This window comes from Hyaena hyaena, unplaced genomic scaffold (genome assembly GCF_003009895.1).
Source record: "Hyaena hyaena isolate Hyena2069 unplaced genomic scaffold, ASM300989v1 scaffold_215, whole genome shotgun sequence".
NCBI classification, from domain to species: Eukaryota; Metazoa; Chordata; class Mammalia; order Carnivora; family Hyaenidae; genus Hyaena; species Hyaena hyaena.
Window position 1 is genome coordinate 1,607,738 of NW_024080846.1, and position 23,450 is coordinate 1,631,187.

General features: G+C 43.4%; 1 protein-coding gene and 1 non-coding gene across 3 annotated transcripts; one reads left to right on the top strand and one right to left on the bottom strand.

Moving 5' to 3' along the window:
* Positions 1–2,708: 2,708 nt before the first annotated feature.
* LOC120238684 (pyridoxal phosphate binding protein) lies at positions 2,709–23,450 on the bottom strand. 2 transcript variants are annotated; one of them, XM_039242583.1, is made up of 8 exons: positions 23,215–23,450; positions 20,663–20,770; positions 20,549–20,584; positions 19,600–19,675; positions 8,214–8,348; positions 5,938–6,080; positions 5,433–5,531; positions 2,709–4,046 (listed from the first exon to the last, which is right to left on the bottom strand). In XM_039242583.1, the coding sequence occupies exons 1-8, from the start codon at positions 23,311–23,313 to the stop codon at positions 3,915–3,917; spliced, it is 828 nt and encodes a 275-aa protein (XP_039098514.1). In that variant the 5' UTR covers positions 23,314–23,450; the 3' UTR covers positions 2,709–3,914. The 2 variants fall into 2 exon arrangements, with proteins under 2 accessions (XP_039098514.1, XP_039098515.1); XM_039242584.1 differs by lacking the exon at positions 23,215–23,450 and adding an exon at positions 21,991–22,557.
* On the top strand, positions 19,914–19,986 carry TRNAK-CUU. The gene has a single exon. It is a non-coding gene; the product is annotated as a tRNA-Lys (tRNA).

Genomic DNA, 23,450 nt, shown 5'->3' on the forward strand with positions numbered 1-23,450 from the left:
TGGGGAACAGGCAGACAAGACACCTTTCAAGTCCAGCCAAGTTTCCCCCCCTCTTTCTCTCTCTCCCAACTTCTCATCTTCCCTTCTTGGCTTCAAAGTTGGCCCTGGTTTGTGCTAGTTTCTTCGGTACAGCTGGCGAGGAAGGTCACACATTGATTTTATTTTGGAGATTGGCAGCTGGGTCAAGCTTTGCTGTGGAGCCTGAGAGCCTCAGGCAGTGCTGAGCTGGGGCGCCTGGATGGGGCGGGTGCTGGTAGGGGGCACACGGAGCCCCTGGGGAGCAGCTGGTAGTGGTGGAGGCACTCAGGCACCCAAGGGGTGGCTTCTGCTCCTTTGTGAGCTTGGAAAACTTATTTGAAATACAAGAAAGGCACCCAAAGCCCCCTCCCCTAGCATATTCCATTTTAAATGTTCACTGTGTGGGACTTTACCAGGCAGAGTGTTAGCTCTGAGGTCCCTCGGACCCTTGAAGTGATTAAAGGAGGGGAGGTGAAGTTCAAGGGCCCCCTACCTTGTGCATTAGCCCCTCAACTGCACATGGCCATAGCCGATGCCCGTGGATGCAAACTGGCTGGAAGAGGAAGCCCTTTTCTTTTTACCCATATGCTTCTTGCGGGGAGAGGGCAGATTAGTATAACTTCTTGGTGGACGGTTTGGATTCTTCTGCCCTTAGTCATGAGGCTGATGTAAGAGCAATTCGACTGATTTCATGGTAAAGACGGTCACAGTTCCCAGAGCAAATCAGTTCCAGTTGCACCACTGACGACATCCACCCTTATCACAGCCCTTCAGGAGTTGGTGGGCGCGTCCTTCCTGTATAGAGCTTTGGTGGGAAGCACGGGGCCACTTCTTTGCAGAAGGACAGAGGTGCCTTGGGTTTTAAGAATGTCCCATTTGACCTCATTCCCCCTACGTAGCCACGGGGAACACAATTTCCTGCCAGTCTGGCTCAAAGGGGAAAAGGGCACAGCTCTGCATGATCCGATCCGGGCCTCGCAGCCCAGGGGATAGTTTGAATCTGATAGTTTGAATTTGATGTGTTTGTTAGGGAAACGGGATGACAGAAGAGAGAGTGGATTCCACTCGGGCTGGGTTTAATTCTCTCCTCCCTCCTCATCCTCACTGCTTGTGGTTTCAGCGTTTGTTCTGCATTAAAGACGTGTCTGTTCTCCACAATTACAGCAGACTAAAAGCATACAGTTTTTTACCGGGAATATGCTTCTCTTAACTTAAACCTAGAAATCTAAGAATATGCTACTTACCAGTCATTATAAACCTGCTCTGGACCAAGAATCAAGAGCCTGCAGTTTATTTCTTGCTCTGCCACTGACCCACTATGCCCTCAGAAAAGAGCCGAGGGGCACCTGGGTGGCTCAGTCGGTTAAGCATCCGACTTCTGCTCAGGTCATGATCTCACAGTTCGTGAGTTCGAGCCCCACATTGAGCTCTGTGCTGATGGTGTGGAACCTGCTTGGGAAGTCTGTCTCTCTTCTCTGACCCTTCCCAACTTGTGTTCTCTCTCTCTCTCAAAATAAAGAAGTAAACATAAACAAAAACTTTAAAAAAAAAAAAAGTGCAGAACCTTCTCTGGGACTCAGTACCCTATCCACAAAGGGACACCACCACGTAGCCTAAATTATCCTACCAACTTCTGTGAGGGCAAAATGAGAGAATGTAGGGGAGAGCACTCTACGTGCCAGGGAATGTTTACAAAGTGAGGGGCGGGAAGCAGAGTATGAGGTGAGTAATCAAGAGATGCAATAGTTGGAATCTAGGAGGAAGTTTGCCAGGATAAAGCCTTGGGGGTACCTGGGAGCCTCTGGGCATCCGAACCTTCTGAGGCAGGCGAAGGCCCTGGCTGCTGGTGGCACGGAGGATGCTAGGCTGTGTGGCAGATTGGCCCCAGAACGGCACACTGGGTGACCCAGGACACTTGCTGTGGATGCTCTCACTGATCTGATGAAAATCTGGGAGTATTCCCACCTGTTGCTGTCACATGTAACAAAACCAAAGTCACAATCTTGTTCAATTTTCCTTCCGCTGCAATACACTGGACAGACTTACTGTGGCTTCCTTTCCTTATCTGGGTTTGATCAGGCCCTGGCTTCCCTCTTTCGTTGTTCTCAATCTCTAGGCACAATCCAGAGAGTCCTTTATTAATATTAAGCTTAGGCCAGGTCCCCTCTCCCAAAGTGCTCCCAGGCATACTCTGGTTTCTCTTAAGATCGCATAAATCTTTCGCCTTTTGCCAAAGTGCTCCCAGATAGCAAAGAAATGAGGTATCTGGAAGAACCCAGTGGTGCTGCAAGAGTCAGCCGTATCACTTGGAAAAATCGTGTTCTTTGGCCTCCATTCCTGCTCTCTGAAGGGGGGAGACTAAGGGCGAGGGGCCCCTCCCAGCAAATTTACTGATCTGAAAGCCTCAATGCTGGCCCCACAGGCTGGCCAATGTCGCCACCTAGAGGCCATTTCAAATAGCGGCAGCAGGTTCAAATAGTTCTTGCAGCAAGAGGTTAGTAAGCATTTCATTTTCTTGCCTTTAGAAGTTCAGGATTGCTGTCTCACCCACCCTGTGCCTTTAGCTGCATCTGTGGCCCAAGGGAGGTCCTCCTCTAAAGCCAGGCTGGCACGATGTCCAGTGACGGGCACAGCTGCTACCTGTTGGTTCCCAGGCCCCGCTCCTGTTAATACTCACTCATTACACCAGGTCATAAAAAATAAATCTTTTAATTGCTTTGTAATTGGCACAGATGGTATAATTCAAACTTGCATTTTTATTCACTAGACTCTGAAACATGTGATAGCTCTGACTGAAACAGTACAGGAATCATAATGGTTTAGGTTTTACAAAATTACATTCAGCAGCAGCATTATGTTCTGAAAGTTATTTCCTAAAATGAAGACTGGGGCTTGAACAAATCAGGAAAAAACATCTAGAAAATAAACCACCCAGACCGAAGTCATCTGTTACAGATATCTGAGAATTGTGCTTTCTGGTTTTTGAAGACCTTGCTGCTACTTTATTAACAATCAAGAAGTTGCAAATTCTGGCTTATAGCAGGGGTGAGGGGGTGCGGAGGGTGGAGGGAGGGGCTTTAGATGTGCCTGGAAAATGCTCCGCAGGAAAAGGAAACTCAAAGCCAGGCTTTGTTGAAACTGTGAGCCTGAACTGGCCTTGAACGAATTTCTGGGGCAGTTATGGTGGAGAAGAAATCATAGCATTTAATTCTCATCTAGGAGAGGCCTGTCTAGGAGGATGTTGGAAAGGCCCGAGTCTTATGTTACCCCTGTAGTTTTCGGGGTCCACAGGGACAAGGTGACGCAAACTCTGATCAACATGATTTGGGTTTGCAGCACTGCCCTGAGCCAGCTCCTGAAGTTACCTGCACTGTCATTCCAGAGTGGGGACAGATGTTTACTGAGTGGGGTCAAACCTGGGGGCAGAAATCACCTTGCTCCAGAGCAGCAAAGACGATTACTCACTAGGGGGTTTGCATGAAGGGACTTTCCATTAAAGTGCATGACAGATAGGACTCCCTCTTGCCCTGGTGATTATAGGCATGAGTGACCACATTTTAACCCGGGGAAGGCATTCACGGGTTGCTTGGTGCCCCTGGGCAGGATTCAACACGGAACTCGATTCCTGGCTACTGATTTGATGTCTGTTCTGCAGAAACGTCTGGATTTCTCAAACCTGATTCAAAGCCACTGCTTGAAGTGAGCTTCTTATGACAGATCCGAAGTACAAATGGTCCCCATCAACGCCCAGGAGCATCAGCGCACTCTCTCCAGGCCACAGGGAGAGCGTGGCTGTGCCGTAACACAGGGACTATCAAAACGGAGGCCAGGCGAGTGCATAGTGGGTGTTCCTGGACAGGCCCGCGGCTGCGAGCCACTGCCGGCTGTGCCTGGGCTCAGTGTGCCTGGGCCACCTCCACGGCAGTCTTGCGTTCTGCCGTGGACTTGTCCGGGGCAGGTTTCTTGGAGTAATCTCGCTCTCCAAAAATGGTGCTTCCTATTCGGACATTGGTGGACCCTACTTCAATCTGTGGAAAAGAGGAGAGAGTATCAAAGGCCGAGTTTGAAATCAGGCAGGAGATGCTGAAGTTCCGCCTCTCGTTCTGGCTTTGGAGGCACTTCTATGGAGAACCAGGACGAGGCAGCTGAAGCGGGCTGCCGGGCAGGCTTACCCTTGGGGCAATGGTACCTCCAGGGGCACGTTTCAGAAGTAAGGATTTCCTTGGCTGTCCTGGTGACTCGGGGACATGACTGCCATTTAGCTGGGGCTGTTAAGGCGCGGCACCCTGTGTGACGAAGACACAGTGGCACAACGAAGAGCTGTCTGAGGGCCATACGCCCTCCTAACGTTCCATGGTCAGGCAGATGAAAAAACGTCCCATTAATTGCTTGAGCGAGGGAACGAATCCCATTTTACTTATAAACACACAGCACCGTTGCACCGTGTTGATATATAGGGTTTTCTGAGAATGCAACTACTGGATACACACAGTGAAGTTGACACTCTGATTTTTAGGACTTGATCAAGTTATTTACTGTTCCAGAACAGCACACCTCCATCAGCATATAGCTATAGCTGTGACTTTCAGGGTGAATCTCCCCATGAGATGAGCTCCGGACTACCCATCAGGACTCACTGTCAGACACCCACACCCAGGCCTTTCCACAGTGCAATGCTTTTTAAAAAATTATAGTTTAGGGGCCTCTGGCTGGCTCAGTCGGTACAGCGTGTGAGTCTTGATCTCGGGGTCATGAGTTCCAGCCCCACAGTGGGTGTAGAGATTACTTAAAAAGAAAGAGTGAAAAATAGGAAATTATAGACTATAATTTAAAAAAATATCTGTTTATTTTTGAGAGAGATAGAGAGGGAGACAGGGAGGAGCAGAGAGACAGGGAGCTAGGATCCGAGGCAGGCTCTGTGCTGTCAGTGCACAGCCCTAACTAGTGAACCATCAGGTTGCGACCTGAGCCAAAGTTGGATGCTTAACTGACTGAGCCATCCAGGCACCCCAAAAATAAAGAAAAATAAGAAATTAAACTATAATTTTTACAAGTTTATTTATTTATATTTAAGTCATCTCTACACCCACCATAGGGCTTGAACTCACGACCCAGAGATCAAGAGTCACAGGTTCTACAGACTGGGCCAGTCAGGTGTCCCTCCTTATCTTTCTTTAGAATTCCCTTAGGGAATGAGATGGAGTTTACAAAAGTTCTGTGTCAGGCTATAATTTATACACATTTCATTTCAAAAAGAAAAGGGGTGGGGGATTATGGAACAGTTGAGAGCCACGGCTATCGGCTGCTCTATTGCCACAATGAAGCATTTCAAAGGTTTTTCCGGTGGAAACGGCTTTCCTGCAGCCCGTTGGCCCCGCCCCCTGGGCAGCCAGGGCACCAGGGGCACAACTTACCGCATGCTGGAAATCCACGGACATCCCCATGCTCAGCTCAACCTGCTCTGTGGGCACGTTCAGCTTTCTACACAGCTCCTCTCGGAGGGACAGCAACGCCTGACAGAGAGACAAGGGTGACATTATTTTCCTCCTGCCCTCGCCATGGGGTGTCTGAGAGGGGCCCAATCTGAACACCACAGACAAAGACTGTTGATTCCTCAGGGTTTCAAGTCCTGTCAAAATTTCTAGAAGCTACTGAAAGTTTTGGAGCAAATGTTCCTGCTTGAAAAAAAAAAGAAGATCAGTCCCTGGAAAGGAAGAAAAGAGCTCATTTTCTCTAACGACTGTGTTTTGGTCAAAGTTCCGGTGGAGCTGAGAAGCGTTCAGAAGCGGCTCGTCACCCCTGGCAGGCAGTACCCGGCGGGGTCTTTGCAAGTGACTCCACCAGCCAGGCCTGCGACAGCAGTTCATTAAGATGCCACTCTGGCGCATGAGCAATCCCACCACCCTTGGACCCCAGTACCTGGAAGTCCGGGTTCGGTCCTTGACTAAGATCATGTCCGAAGCTTCCTATGGTCATCAGCCCCACGAACTCCAGGCTGGGGCACTTGGCATTTATGTGCTCCACCAGGGCTATGGTCTCTGAAGGCAGAAGGCCATGTTTACCTGCACAAAAGGAAACAGAAGACACTTGTACCAAAATGTTTTCGGTAGCCGGAGGAAGGCTCCATTTCCATCCCTTCCTGGTAACAGATGAGGGGACTCTCGGACAAGAGGGCTTCCTGAAAAACACATATCCCTAAGTCCTGAAGAGTAACCCAAGTTTTGAGGTCTTTGTCTGTGTTGCTTCCCTTCTGAATAATCATCATCTGAATCACAGGGATACGAGCTGAGAGTACAGGGGAAAGAAAAAACACCGCTTTTCTTGGGACACTGACAGGACTCACATTGCCAAAATGCCAGGCTGACCTGAGAATTCTTTTCCTAGCTCTGGTATTTCTCTAGTTTCATTCATTTATTAGAATTGTAAACACTTTAAATTCTTGCTTTAAAAAATGTGCAGGGGTGCCTGGGTGGCTCAGTTGGTTGAGCATCTGACTTTGGCTCAGGTCATGATCTCGCATCTGGGGTTTGCACCCCGCATTGGGCCCTGTGCTGACAGCTCAGAGCCTGGAGCCTGCTTTGGATTCTGTGTCTCCCTCTCTCTCTGCCCCTGCCCTGCTTATACTCTGTCTCTCTCTCTCAAAAATAAACATACACTAAAAAAATTTAAAGAAATTAAAATTAAAAAAGAACAGCTTAAAAAAAAAAGTTTATTTATTTATTTTGACAGCGAGCGCAAGTAGGGGAGGGGCAGAGAGAGAGAGAATCCTAAGCAGGCTCTGCGCTGTCAGCACAGAACCCGATGTGGGGCTTGATCCCATGAACAGCAAAATTATTATGACCTAAGGCGAACTCAAGAGTCGGATCCTCGACTGACTGAGTTACCCAGGCGCCCTAAGACTGTACACATTTAAAAATAAAGGATCTGTCACACAGTTTTACTATATACTTTCAAAATTTAATTGAACTTGCTAATTAACAACTAGAGGAGAAATCTGCAGCAAATGATTAATTGGTATGCAGTTATAAGGAATACTGATATTCTCTTTCCTTCATTTATCAAATAGAGATGCTAAAAACATTCACTTTAATCTTTAACTACAGAAAATTATAGCTAATTATCAAGAAATGTCATAGACTTGACCTGGAGTCAATTTCAGATTTACTAATATTGATAATGTAAGTTATAATCCACTTGTGTGTAGAAATAATGACAATTATTAAAATTTACAGAACATTTATGTGTCAGGCACATATGCCAAATCCTAAGAGCCTTTCACTTATACAATAACTATGAAGTAAGTACTCTTACTATGCCCCTTCTACAGATGAGGAAACTGAGGCACGAGGAGACTAAGTATCTTTTCCAAGGTCACACAACTAGAAACTATGCAACTGGGATTTCAGTCCAGGAAGTGTGGCCTGAGGGCCTATCTAGAAAACAGTCTTTGCAATGTGTTCCTTCACGTTACGGTTTGGTGAATATTGGTCTGAGGGTCGTGGGCAAATGACTAACTGTAAACACTTACCCTCCACAAGTGGCTAACGAGTGAGAGGCGTGGGGTTCTAGGCCAGCAGCTCTGCCTGTATCATGACTTACAATCCTTACAATAGCCTCTTAAGTAGGCACCATTATATCACTGTCCTCCAAGGAGACTGAGGTACAGAGAGGTTAGGTAACTTACCCAAGGTTACAACTCTGGGAAGTGCTGGAGCTCAAACCCGGGGTCTGATTCCAAAGCTCCTGCTCTGTTCACTAGGTTACAGTGTTAACCCAAGATATTCATTAACTGGTGCTCATGTGATTTTCTTCTATTCTCTCCCAAGGTAATACTAAGTACGTTTTTTTGTTTTTGTTTTTGAACACTGGAGAAATATGTGTAATTATGCCATCTCTTTCAGGAGCGATGGTGACTTTTGGGAATTTTCAGAAATACAAAGTCACAATCCCCTTCCTGATTTATCCAATTCTGGCCACCAAAAAATTAAGAACTAACAACCCATGATGTGTGAGAGAATTATATGTGGACTGGCTTAGATGTCACCATGCCTTCTAGGTCCTACGTGAAACCTCTTACATACAGGCCCATGATTTCCTCCTATAACCTTAGCTCTCGGATACTTAGGCCTGCCATTCTTCCTGACCTTCAACCATCCTAAGGGAAGAAAAATCTACAATTAGGTCTGGTCACTTACTCTCCTCTCCACTGGTGTTAACCTGGACCATAACCTTTAACCTTTCCGGAGAACCTTTTTTCTGCCACGAACTGTTCACTTTGTCTGCCAACTTCGCAGAATCCACTGTTTCCAGCATGAAGAGATTGGGGACAGCTGTAATGAGAAAGAGGCAAGGTAATTCGTCATCCATCCTACTGCAGCAAGCAACGTGCAACCAATCTTTGGCTTGGCAGATGGAAAGACAATTTTCCAGGAAAAGAACAAGAAGGTAAGTCTCAGTGCTGCTAAGACTCGTGTGACAGCTCTACTAGATGTGAGTTCGAATGTCCGCCCACTGCTAGCCGATCAGGGAAGACGAGTAGAGGAACACTGACATATCACAGTCCTGCAGTGCACGAGGCTTAAAGCTTCCCGAGGGCTGGAGACTGAAGAGATTCCTAATAGCAGGCTTGATCCGACTAAATTATGGCTCACACTGTGAGAAATGGGTCAAGGTGGCATTAAAGAGAGGATGACCAGTAGAGGCCAAAGTGCTCCCCAGGCATGAAAACACCATGCTCTTAGACTGTGGGCTGGGGGTGCTCTCATTCAACAAGGACATCAGAATGACCTCAACACTGACAGCTAAGGGAGATGCTGACGTCATCGAAACCATCTTCTCTAAAGATGCATGTGAAATGAAGCATTAGTCTTGCCTCAGATCAAGAACAACAAAGACAGAAGCAGCAACATCAGCAACTTGTTTTTACCAAACACTGAAATCCCCCAGGCAATTTGCTAACTACTGTCTATGCATGATTTCTTTTTTTTTTTTTTAATATTTTTATTTATTTCTAGGAGAGAGAGAGAGACAGCGTAAGCAGGGGAGAGTCAGAGAGAGAGAGGGAGACACAGACTGAAACAGGCTCCAGGCTCTGAGCTGGCAGTCAGCACAGAGCCCGACGCGGGGCTCGAACCCACGAACTGCGAGATCATGACCTAAGCGAAAGTCGGACGCTTAACCGACTAAGCCACCCAGGCGCCCCTGCATGATTTCTTTTTAATCTGTTTCTTATTTTTTCTATTTTTAAAAAGATATTATTTTACTTTTTAATTTTTTTTTTAATGTTTATGTATTTTGAGAGAAAGAGAGCCTGAGCAGGGGAAGGAAGAGAGTGCGAGAGAGAACCCTCTGCCAGTACAGAGCCTGATGTGAGGCTCGAACTCATGAACCATGAGATCATGACCTCAGCTGAAATCAAGTCAGCCACTTAACCGACTGAGCCATCCTGGCCTCCCTAAAAGATTTTATTTTTAAGAACTTTCCACACCCAACGCAGGGCTCAAACTCACAACTCTTGAGTTCAAGAGTCACATGCTCATCCGACTGAGCCAGCCAGGTGCCCATTTCTTTTTAATCTTTACCATGGTTCATGAAGCACTATAATTACCTCCATCTTACAGATGGGGAAACTGAGGCTCAGAAAGGCTAAAGTTGATTCAAGTTTACAAAATTAACAAATATTAGAGCTGTGATTTGAGACGATGACAAACTGACTCCATGTTCTTCCTACTGAATGAGTTCAGGCTACTTCACTTAAAAAATTTATAGAGATTTAAAAAAAGAGACTGAAAGTATACAGGCTTGATATGCGTGGGATATCATGGGGTGGCGGGGAACAAGCAATATAGAAGTATATGCAGTGAAAACTCCAAGCCTCTCACCCTAGAAACTATCACTATTACTGCCAGGATGAGGATTCTTCCAGATCTATTTTCGTGTATTCCCATCCAATCGAACACACATGCACACGCCAGACACACAATTTCCTGTTATTTTCTGAAATAACAAATTGGCTCCTAATAAACGTCTTATGGGTTATGCTTCCAGTTAGCAATACATCATTGCTGAAGATATTTTACATCAGTACCATAAATCCACCTGTACTTTTAACAACTGCAGTTTTCCACAGAACAGATGATCACAATTTATTTAACATTGTTCTTGTTAATAGACATTGTTTCTTTTTTACTACAGAACCAAAGCTTACACACAGGCCTTTGGGCACTTATACATGTTGCTATAGGATGCAACTGAAGAACTGAAATTACTAGTTAAAAGAGGAAGATCAATTTAAATTGTGCTGGATATGAGAAATCCAAAAGAGCCCTACCATTTTAGAATCCTCCTGGCAAAATGTGGGGTGCTTACTTAATCATGCTCTCAAAACATTGCATTTTAGCAGCCTTTTTATTTTTTGCCAACCTGATTGGTGAAAAGTAGAATTTATTATTGTATTTTGCATTTCTCTTGAGGTTAAGCATTTTTCACTTGATTACTGGCATTTGTATTTTTTATCCTTGTAAATGACCCATTCTTCGTTTTCCTCTATGTTTTTCTTATGGATTAAAAAAATATACATATGGTTCTTTATGCCTTATGGACATTAACTTCTTTCCCTTTTAAAAACTATTATTTTACTACCAATCTGTGCTTCCTTTTTACTTTCACAAATAGAAAGCTTTAATTTTTGTGTAAGCAAATGTGCTAGTTGTTTCTTTTATGGTTTCCAGACTTTGTTTTATTTATTAAAACAATTTTTTTAATGTTTATTTTTGAGAGACAGAGCATGAGCAGGGGAGGGGTAGAGAGAGAGAGAGGGAGACACAGAATCTGAAGCAGGCTCCAGGCTCTGAGCTGTCAGCATAGAACCCAGTGCAGGGTTCGAACTCACAAGCCATGACATCATGATCTGAGCCAAAGTCGGACGCTTAACTGACTGACTGAGCCACCCAGGTGCCCCTGGACTTTATGTTTTATTTAGAAAGGCCTTTCACCAGCCTAAAAATATAAAAATATTTTCCTATATTTTCTCCTAATACTTGTTTCTTTTGAAAAGTTTATTCATTTATTTTGAGAGACAGAGAGGAAGTGTGAGTGCTTGAGCCTGGGAGGGGTAGAGAGAGAGAATCTCAGGCAGGCTCTGCACTGTCAGGAAGAGCACACTGTAGGGCTTGATCTCATGAATCATGAGATTGTGACCTGAGCTGAAATCAAGAGATGGATGCTTAACCACCTGAGTCACCCAGGCGCCCCTCTTCTAACACTTTCCTAGTTTTGATATTTCACATTAGGATTCTTTAATCTAGCTGGAATTTGCACTGTGAGGAAGGGAATCTAATTTGTTTCTCAGATAAAAAGCTGATTGTGTTGCTGCCATTTATTAATTGTAAATAGGCTCCCTACTTTTCCCATACCTAATATGAAATAGCTTTTAAAAATAATACAGTGAATTTCTGCTTCCTGACAAGATGGAGTAAGTATAGGGACCAGATTTACCATTCCACCTGAACAACCAAATGGACAAAATGTGTGAAACATATATGAAACAATGGTTTACAAGAACTGGGAATCATGCAATGAACGATAGTGATCTCTGAGACGTGAGAAACAAATGAAGTGACTGCCCATAGCTTACTTGCCTGGAAAGTTTCTAGGATGCGGTGCAGAAAAGGGGAAGAGAGGAAGAGTGGGACCCTGAGTTGAGGACATGAGCTAAGAATATGGAAAGACTACGCAGCTAGAGTTCCTAGGACAGAATGTGGGAGAGGAGAGAGCTGCATACAGAGACATCACCCGTGATCTGTAAAGGGCTTCCCTCCAGAGCTCAGCTGGGTATAGATCAGCTCGTGCATGTGAGGAAATCACCCAGGGCTGGGGAGACAACTATTTGAAAGGATTAGAAGAAACAGTGCCTGATGCTCACAGAGGGCATGGAATAGTGCCTGTTCCCACCCCAGACAGGCTGGAACACTTAGGTTCATGGGGCACTGGCTAGAGTATACAGAGGGCCTTGCCTCAGAAATGGGGAGTAATGAATACTAGACTAAGCTCTGCTCCACTCACACCAACTAATCTTAAAAGCAAGACCTAAAAAGATCAAACTGTTCCCGAGTAACTTAACTGTGTTCCAAACAAAGCTCAAAAATATTTATAGGAATACAAAAGTGACCAGCTCCCAACAAGAAAATTCACAATGTTTGGCTGTCCAAAAAACAAACAAACAAACAAACAAACGAAACCAAAAAACCACCACACAAAAAAGCAGGAACTCAAAGACTCAAAGAAGCAGAAAATATGATATATTAAATCACCCTATTGGAACTGCTCCAGACTGTCAAAGATGATAGAATCAGTAGATAGCACATTAAAACAGTTACCATAACTGTGTACCATATATTATAAAATAGAGAGAGAGATGGAAGACATAAAGAAGACCCAAATTCAACTTTTAGCATGAAAACCACATGTAGGAGATGAAAAACCCACTGACAGAATTAATGGCACATTAGACAATGCTAAAGAAGATCAGCTACTTTGAAGATATTATCCAAAATGAAACAGGAAAAAAAAAATCATAAAAATTAAAAGGGCATTAGTGAGCTGTGGAATCACCTCAAGCAGACGAAAAGGTAACCCAACTCCCCAAAGGAGAAAAGAAGTTGCGGATGTGTGTGTGTGAGGGGGGGGTGCGTGGGGAGGCAGAAAATATATGTGAAGAAACAGTGACTGAACAAATTCTCAACTTGATGAGAACTATAAACCCCAGATCCAAGAAGCTCAGTGAGCCCCAAGCACAAGAAATGTGGAAAAAATTACACCAAGGAACATTAATAATCAAATTGCTCAAAACCAGTGATAATGAGAAAATAAATCTTGTACGTAGCTAGAAGAAAAAAAAAAAACATGTTACATACAGAAGAACAAAGATAAGGATGACGTCCTATTTCTCAATGGAAATGATGTAAGAGAGTGGAGCGACATCTTTAAAGTCCTGAAAGCAAAATCTGTCAAGCTGGAAATCTAGAGTCAGCAAACATTTCTCTGAAAAATAAAGGTGAAGGGGCAAAACAGTTCAAAGGACAAGCATGAATTTGTACCTCCCTCTTCCTCAGGCTACACTTAAAAATTAACTTTAAAAAAAAAAAAACCAAAGGTGAGAGCTAACACTATAAAACTCTTAGAAGAAAACAGGAGTAAATCATTGTGACCTTGGTGGTGTCTGGTTGGCTCAGTCGGTAGGTAGAGCATGTGATTCCTAATCTCAGGGTCGAGACTTCAAGCCCCACACTGGGCATAGAGATTAAAAAAAAAACAACTTTGTGACCTTGGATTTCCTAGCTATAACACCAAAAGCACATGCCACAAAAGAAAAAAGAGACAAACCGGACTATATTAAAATGAAAAATTTCTGTGCTACAAATGATACTATAAAGAAAGTCAAAAGACAATCCATGGGAGAAAAAATTTGCAAATCATGTACATCATAAAGGCCTGGTGCCTAGGATATATAAGGAAATTTTACAACTCAATAATAAAAGACCCAATTAAAAAGCACACAAAGGATTTGAATAGACATTTCTCCAAAGAAGATGTACAAATGGCCAATAAGCACATGAAAAGATGCTCAACTTCATTTGTCATTAGGGGAATGCAAATGAAAACAACAATGAGATACCATTTCAAAATTTTTTTATTATTCCAATTGATCTCCTTTGCTGACTTATTGCTATAATTCTCTGTTATTGGTTGCTTTATTTTATTTTTTAAAGTAAGTTCTATACCCAACCTATACCCTGAGATCAAGTCACGTGCTCTACTGACTGAGCCAGACAGGCGCACCTGTTGGTTGCTTTAAAGTTGAACTTATGCACAGTCTACATTACAGTGGTGCTTTACCACTTCATATATAGTTTAAGACCCTTATAATTGTGTACTTCTGTTTCTTAACTTTTCATTCGGTATGTTATTGTTGCAATGCATTTTGACTTTTTCATATGTTATAAATCCGGCAATATAGAATTATTTGTGTTTATATAATATATACTAAAACAAAAGAGAAAAATTAATGAAACTAAAAGTAGTTCTTTGAGAAGATCGATAAAATTGATAAACCTCTAGCCAGATGGATGGGGGGCGGGGGAAGAGAAGACACAAATTACCAACATCAGAAATGAGTTGACATCACTACAGATGCCACAGATATTAAAAGGATAATAAAGGAATATTACAAATGCTCATAAAGTCATTATTTTTTTATTGCTTATTTATTTTTGAGACAGTGTGTGAGTGAGGGAGGGACAGAGAGAGAGACACACACATAGAATCTGAAGCAGGCTCCCAGAGCTGAGCTGTCAGCACAGAGCCCAATGTGGGGCTCGAACTCACGAACTGTGAGAGCATGACCTGAGCCAAAGTTGGATGCTTAACTGACTGAGCCACCCAGGTGCCCTATAAATTCATTACTTTGGATGAAATGGACAAACTCCTTGAACCTTGAAAAACATAAGCAAAGCTCACCCAAGAAAAAAACAGATTATGTGAATAGTCTTAAATCTAGTAATAAAATTGAAACTATAGTTAAAAACCTTCCCACAAAGAAACTCCAGGCTTCACTGGTGAATTCTATTAAGCCATTAGGAAAGAGACAATACCAATTCCACACAAACTCTACCAAAAGACCGAAGGGTTGGGAATACTTCCCAACTTATTCTATGAGGTCAGCATTATCCTGTTATCAAATCTAAAAAATGACATTACAAGAAAAGAAAACTACAGACAAATGTCCTTTGTAAATATGGATGCAAACACTTTTTTTTTTAAAGTTTACTTATTCAGAAATATGGGAGAGTGGGGCAGAGAGAGAGGGAGAGAAAGAATACCAAACAGGTTCCACACTGTCAGTGCTGAACCCAATGTGAGACTTTAACCCATGAACTGTGAGTTCATGACCTGAGCCAAAACCAAACTGCTTAACCTACTGAGCCACCCAGGCGCTCCTAGATGCAAACATTATAAGCAAAACTTAACAAATCAAATGCAACATTATAGTAAAAGGATAATATTGCATGACCAAGTGAGCTTATCTCTAGGAATGTAGGGGTGGTTTAACATTTGAAAATCAATAAATGTAGTTCAATATGTTAATAAACTGAAAAAGGATCATTTCAATGGCTGCAGTAAAAGCATCTGACAAAATCTAACCTCTACTCTTGATAAAGCAAATTAGGATTAGAAGGGAAATTTCTCCTTCTGATAAAGGACATCATGAAAAATATGCATGTATACTCTCAGCACTTCTATTCAATATTGTATTGAAGGTATTAGCTAGTATAATAAGGCAAGAAAAAGAAATAAAAGGCATCCAGATTGGAAAGGAAGAAGTAAGGTGTCTGTTCATAGAAAACATAATTGTCTATGTAGAAAGTTATATGGAATCTGCAAAAAAAAAAAAAAGCTACTAAAATAAGTTTAACAAAGTTGCAGGATACAAGATGAATATACAAAAATCAACTGTATTATATATGAGCAACAATCAGAAATTAAAGTAATGGGATCAACAACAGCATAATAGATAAAATCAATATATAAGAAAAACACAGATATAAATCAGACAATGAGGAAAACTTGCACAATGAAAACTACAAAATATTATTGAGAGAAATTAAAGACAACCTAAAGAAATACAGGAGCTATACCTTATTAATGTGTTGGGAGATTCAATATTTTTACTATGTCAATGTTCCCCATATTGATCTGTAGATTCAATACAATCCTAATTCAAATACCTGGCAGGGCTTTTGATTTTTTTTTTTGGTAGATTTGGACAAATTGGTTATATGGAAATGCAGAGGCTCTAGAATGGCCAAAATGACTTTGAAAAAGAATAAAGTTACCACCTCACGCCAGTCAGAGTGGCTAAAATGAGCAAATCAGAGAACTCTAGATGCTGGCGAGGATGTGGAGAAACGGGCACCCTCCTACACTGTTGGTGGGAATGTAAACTGGTGCAGCCCCTCTGGAAAACCGTGTGGAGGTTCCTCAGGAAACTAACAGTAGAACTCCCCTATGAACCAGCAATAGCACTGCTAGGAATTTACCCAAGGGATACAGAAATGCTGAGGCATAGGAGCACATGTACCCCAATGTTCATAGCAGCACTCTCCACAATAGCTAAAACATGGAAAGAGCCTAAGTGTCCTTCAACGGACGAATGGATCAAGAAGATGTGGTTCATCTATACCATGGAATACTACATGGCAATGAGAAACAATGAAATCTGGCCATGTGTAGCAACATGGATGGACCTTGAGGGTGTTATGCTGAGCGAAATAAGTCAGGCAGAGAAGGACAAATATATGTTTGCACGTATAGGAGGATTAGGAGCAACTTAACTGAGGAACAAGGGGGAGAAGGAGGGGGGAAATGGTGGGGGAAAGGGAGAGAGGCAAACCATGAGAGACTCTTGAATGCTGACAAAAACTGAGAACTGATGGATGTGGGGGGGAGGGAGGAGATGGGCATGGAGGAGGGCACTTGTGGGGATGAGCACTGGATGTTATATGGAAACCAATTCGACAATAAACTATTTGCAAAAAAAATTAAATTAAATTAAATTAAAAAAAGAAAAGAAAAAGAATAAAGTTGGGGGCTAACAGTACTCAATTTAAAGAATTATTATAAAGCTACAATAAATCAAAATATCATGCTAGTAGATAGTCTAGAAATAAACTCATAGATAATTGACTTTTGATAAAGGGACAAAGGAATGCAATGGAAAAAGGACAGACTTTCCCACAAGTAGTGTTGGAGCAATTAGACATTGATATCCAAAAAAAAAAAAAGAACGTGGACTCATACCTTGCACCATATACAAAATTAACTCAAAGTGAATAATGAAGCTTAATATAAAAATAAACATTACAGGGCACCTGGGTGGCTCAGTTGGTTAAGCGTCTGATTTCAGCTCAGTTCATGATCTTGTGGTCCGTGAGTTCGAGTCCCAGATCAGGTTCTGTGCTGATAGCTCAAAGCCTGGAGCCTACTTCAGTTTCTGTGTCTCCTTTTCTCTCTGTCCCTTCCCAACTTGTGCTGTCTCTATCTCTTAAAAATAAGCAAACGTTAAGAAATTTTTAAAAATTTAACACTATAAAACTGCTAAGAGAAAATCTGTGTGACCTGAACCATAGAGAAATATTTTTTAGACACGGCACCAAAAGCACAGTATTGATAAATTTGGACTTCATCAAATTAGAAACTTCGGCTCTTCAAAAGACACTGTTAAGAGAATGAAAAGACAAGCAACAGAGTGGAAGAAAACATCTGCAGGGCATGTATCTGATAAAGGACTAGTAGCCAGAATATATAAAGAATTCTCCTGTCTTAAAAGTAAAAAAATCCAATTAGAAAATGGGCAAAAGACTTCAATAGACAGTTTAGCAAAGAAGATAAACAGATGCAACCAGGTGACAAGATGTTGAACATCATAAGCCATTAAGGTGATGCAAGGACACCACCGTGTACCTAGTAGAATGGCTAAGATTAAATGAGCGTCGTAAGTGTGGGCAAAGGCGTGGAGGCACTTGAGCACTGCTTGTGGGAACGTACGATGGCACAACACTTTGCAGGGCAGCTTGGCAGTTTCTTAGAAAGTTAAATGTACGTAATGGGGATGGGGTTTCAGTTCTGAGAGAGGAAAATAGTTCTGGAGGAGGGACAGTAGTGATGGCTGCAAATGATGTGAACGTACTCAATGCCACTGAACTAAATACTTATAAACAGTGAAAGATAATAAGTTTTATGTTACATATACTTTATCAGAATTAAAAAAAAATTAAACATATACTTATTGTGAGATTCAGCCATTCTACTTCTAGGTATTTATTCTAACAGATAAGAAAAAGTCCATACGGGGCACCTGGGTGGCTCAGTTGGTTAAGCGTCTGACTTTGACTCAGGTTCATGGGTTCGAGCCCCAAGTCAGGGTCTGTGCTGACAGCTCAGAGCCTGGAGCCTGCTTCAGATTCTGTGTCTCCCTCTCTCTCTGTCCCTCCCCTGCTCATGCTCTATGTCTGTCTACTCTCTCTCTCTCTCAAAAATAAACGTAAGAAAGAAAAGAGTCCATACAAAGATGTTCATAACATCTTTTTTCCATCACCCCCATAACAATTTTATTTGTCACAGCCCCAAATTAGAAGCAACCCTAATGTCCATCAATAGGTGAATGGATAAAGCAATAAAAAGGAGTGACCTACTGATATACACATCAACATGATAAACCTGAAAATAATTATGCTGAGTGGAAGAAGTCAGACCAAAAAAAGTACATACTACTTTATGATTCCATTTATATAAAACTCTTAGCAAGGCAAACGAATCTATAGTGACAGAAAGGAGGTAAGCAGTGCTGAAGGAGCGGAGTAGGGAGGAGCGGGAAGAAGGGGTTATTACACAGGGCATGAAGTGGGGTGCCTGGGTGTTTCAGTCAGTTAAGCATCTGACTCAGTCTCAGCTCAGGTCATGATCTCATGTTTCGTGAGTTCAAACCCCACATTGGGCTCTGTGCTGATAGCGCTGGGCCTGCTTGGGATTCTCTCTCCCTTTCTCACTGCTCTTCTCCTGCTAGCTTGCTCTCTGTCTCTCAAAATAGATAAATAAACTTAAAAAAATTAAAAACAAAACAAAACAAAAAAACCAAAGGGCATGAGGAAACTTTTTGGGGTGATGGATGTGTTCACTCTTTTGACTGCTTGTGATGGTTTCACAGGTACAAACATACATCAAAACTACTCAAATTGTGCATTTTAAATACATACAATTTACTATAGGTCAATTATACTTCAATAAAGCTGTTTTAAAAATACAGGTTATTTTAGACACCTGGAGAAAAGTAAGTATTCAGTTCCTCAGACAGATCTCCACATGTCATTGTAATAGCATTAAGTTCTCTTGTAGTTAATTCTTTTTTTTTTTTTTTAAATTTTTTTAATGTTTTATTTATTTCTAGGAGAGAGAGAGAGACAGCGTGAGCAGGGGAGGGTCAGAGAGAGAGGGAGTCACAGACTGAAACAGGCTCCAGGCTCAGAGCTGGCAGTCAGCACAGAGCCCGAAGCGGGGCTCGAACCCAAGAACCGCGAGATCATGACCTAAGCGAAAGTCGGACGCTTAACCGACTAAGCCACCCAGGCGCCCCTCTCTTGTAGTTAATTCTTAATTGTACTTCAATATATACTATATTTAATTTATTGTATATTATTGTATTTTATTTACCACAGCCTTACATTCAAAGGGAAAAGGGTAAAAACATCTCCCCTGACAACTGAAAAATTTTATGGGCTACAATTCCTTATAATTTATTTGAAAGACCACCAAATGATACCTAACAAAGTAGGGTAGGTCTCCAAGTATATACAACCCAGGCTCTTTCCTTATATGAAGAACTAATGTTTCTTTTCCCCCCAAAACTCCAAAACACAAATGGTGAATGAGGACTATTCTAAAAGCTGTTCACCTTTCCACAGAAAGTAGTATTAAGTAATATAATGACAGAGAAATTTTGTCTTCATGTTTAGGATTTTATCTTACCCATCAATTTGTTGACATTTTGTTTCTGTAGGTGGCCAATGAAGTGCCATTTGATCTCAGGACACGAAGACAGAATCTGAAGAGAAAAAGGTACCCATGTCTGACTCAGAATTTACGAAGGCCTTCCCGGCTCAAATACCTTACACAATCCCTTCTGACTTTTCAGGTCTATGCAATAAACTGCTATCACCAGCTTTAGCCAGGCTCTTAAGGATACTACTACCTCAGGCTTCTGCTCTGTTTCTCTTCCTTATTCCCATCAGCTCCCTCCATCTTTTAGATATCATCCATTAAGGATCAACTGACTATGGGGCACCTGGCTGGCTCAGTCGGTAGAGCATGAGACTCTTGATCTCAGGGTCATGAGTTCAAACCCCATGGTGGGTGTAGAGCCTTCTTTAAAAAAAAAAAAAAAAAAGAAAAAGAAAGAAAGAAAGGATGAACTGATTAAAGCTTTACAAACTCAAAGGATCCAGGATTATAGCAAGCTCCTAAATCACCATATCCAAAAAGCTGCAAAGGAAGAAGCTATAGTCTTACTTTAAAAAAAAAATTTTTTTTTAATGTTTTATTTATTTCTGAGAGAGAGAGAGACAGCGTGAGCAGGGGAGGGTCAGAGAGAAAGGGAGACACAGAATCTGAAACAGGCTCCAGGCTCTGAGCTAGCTGTCAGCACAGAGCCTGACGCGGGGCTCGAACCCACGAACCATGAGATCATGACCTGAGCTGAAGTCGGATACCCAACTGACTGAGCCACCCAGGTGCCCCCTATTGTCTTACTTTTAACAAAGAAAGAAAATCTAGCTGAGAAATATTTGGAGGTCAAGGTTAATATAGACATTTCTACTCCAGTCAACGCTGCTATAAACCCCAACCACCAACAAGTGTCTAACTTTCAACTGAAGAGCTGAGATTAGATGCCAACTCAAGAAGTTAGACATCCACTTACTTTAGGATTTGATGCTTTTTCTAGCAGTTCTTGAACCTGAAGGATAAAAAGAGAACAAGTGAGAAGCCTGGCAATCACAGCTCTTCCAAAGGCAGTTTGGAAAAGGGTTCTTACATAGTTTTCCCCGAAAGTGCGCTGGCCATGACTGTAGGCTTCAATCACCATGTCTGCAGGTTTGGTTTTGCTGACTGCTACTAGCCGGGGCTGGATGGCTGGGAGATCCTGCCAAGAGAGAAAGAGCCAAATGCGGAAACCTTTAGGAATATTATTCCAGTGAGTTCTATAAGATAGATACTGTAGAATCAGTTGGCACAGGTCTTAACCTGACATTTGGTAAACTCTATTATTCTAATACTGGAGGGAGACCAGTATCAAATAATGTTGATCAAATGTCTTTCAAATTTTTTAAAAAATGTTTGTGTATTTTGAGAGAGAGAGAGAGAGAGAGAGAGAGAGAGTGTGAGCAGGGGTGGGGGGGGTGGTAGAGAGAAAGGGAGACAACGAATCTGAAGCAGGCTGCAGGCTCTGAGCTGTCAGCACAGAGCCCTACGCGTGGCTCGAATCCACGAGCAGTGACATCATGACCTGAGCTGAAGTCGGGCGCTTAACCAACTGAGCCACCCAGGTGCCCCAATCAAACGTCTTTCAAATGCATGGCATCCAAATCTAAAATGGAAGCTACTTTAATACCTAGCAAGACAGTTCTCCCCTAGGAGAACCAGGAAAGTACCTAAAAGCAGTATTTCCTTAAAATGCGGTCTTTGACCAACTGCATCAGCATCATATGGGTACCACTCCAGACTTACTCAATTTGAATCTCCAGGGCTGGAGTCTAAGAATCTCCTTTTTAAATTAAAAAAAATTTTTTTAAATTTGAGAGCACAAGTAGGGGAGTGGGTTAGAAGGAGAGAGACAGTATCTTAAGCAGGTCCACGCCCAGCACAGAGCCTGAAGTGGGACTCGATGTGGGATCATGACTGGAGCTGAAATCAAGAGTCAGACTCTCAACTGACTGAGCTACTGACGTGCCCCTGAGAATCTCCTTTTTAAACAAACTCTTCAGATGATTCTCTTGCCTATCAAGGTTGGAGGTTTAAGAATCAGTTCATTAAGGGAAGGGATTACCTTCTGACTAGAGGGGATACCACTTCTGGCTTCTGAAACCCCAAGGTTAAGTTTTGGAAACTCATTCTGGTCCTGGGATATTCAGTAATATTGCCCCCCGCCCCCTCAAAAGTGGCCTGCGTAGAGTAGCTACGTAATTTATTGTTCAATCTAATTAAGAACCAGAAGCAGAACTGAGGCAGGGACACCACAAACTCTGGACTCAGGATTAGGCCCCTATGACCCCTCTTACAGCCAGCACCATCACGTAAAGAGGAGGGAGGGTTTCCCTGAATTCTGCCACAACCAAATCTATTCAGAGGCAACAGGAGATTCACCTATCCTCATACAGCTCAGTTTCACACATCCGATCACCCTCTGTAATTTTTACAGAACCACTGTATCTTCCAAGGCTCTAAAGATTCAGATCCATTAGCAGAAAGTTTCAGCTTCCTTCTGAGGGACGAGGCATCACCAGCCTTTTATGAGACCACGCCATAACTCCCAGGATTACGTTGATGAATTGATGATTTCCAGAGAGAAAGGTGGGGCAGGCGCCCATCCGCCTGTGGAGTGATGCTGGGAGAACTTCCCAGAGTGAGGCTTACTGGGGAGATCCCTGGCTTTCCTTGGAGCAGCATCGCTGAGAATCATAGAACATGAATGCCAGGCGGGAGCTTGAAAAGCAGTCAGAGCTCATTCCGTTGCCTATGCAGTTGAGGAAACTCAGGGCCAGAGTAGTTTGGTGACTTAGTTCAAGGTAACATCTCATTAGAAGCTAAGGAAAGGCTATGCTAACATAGGTCTTCGGTCTCCAGAAGAGCATTCGGAGTTCTGACACCACAAATGCTTGATCAGAGAAACGCTGACCTCTCTGTTCAGTTGGGTCTCACTGAGCACCATTCGGCTTAAACTTGCAGTGAGGGCAGGAGCTACTGATCCTCGATCTAATGAAATTCCAAGAGGAGACAAAATATATTATAAGGAGGGGTGGCGGGGGGGGGGGGAGGGAAGGAATCTCCCTTTAAACTGCTTGGGACAGGGTGTCAGCTCCCCTCAAGCCCGAACGTGCCAGTGCAGCTCTGGTGTCTCCAGAATGCGGCCAATCCACCTTCTCTTTCACCGACCGGCGGAGCTGTCAGACGCTGCCACACACGTGATCTCGGGAGATCTGGCCTCCGCTGGGCACTCCTGTAGTAGACGTCTCCTCCTGCAGCCTCTGGGCACGGGACTGGCGCCGCTCCTCTCCGCTAAGGCCGCTGATCACTACACGAGGCGCGACGGGCAATGGTCGAGCCGCCGGGGGACTGGTCATCTTCCCGGGTGGTGGATACCTGCTGTTCCAACCTCCAGAAAACCCGACGGACTCGTAGCGAGGTAGCTGAGGAAACCTTCCGTTAACAGCGTTTGGGGGGGCTCAGCAACCCGCGCCAATGCCAAGGCGGAAGGACGGCTCCCGCCCCTCCGGGAGACCCCTCTGCGTCACCGTGACGACCCATTCTCACGCAGGGGTCCCCCTCATCAATGCAGCCGCCCAGTCCCCACGCCGTCCCCTTCCTCACCCGCGGCCGCCGCGCCACAGCCTGCTGCACGCGCTCGTTCACTGCCCGCAGTGCGAACCCGACTCCCAGCTCCGCCGACATGCTGCCGGCTCTCCACATCCCCTGGGACGAACGCAGAGCCCCAGACCCGGGGGTCCCCTAGGCAGAGACCACCTTCCGGTCCCGCCCAGATCACGTCTGGCGTGACCCAATCGCCGCTCACCACCGAGTCGCCTCACCCAATCGACACCGGGCAG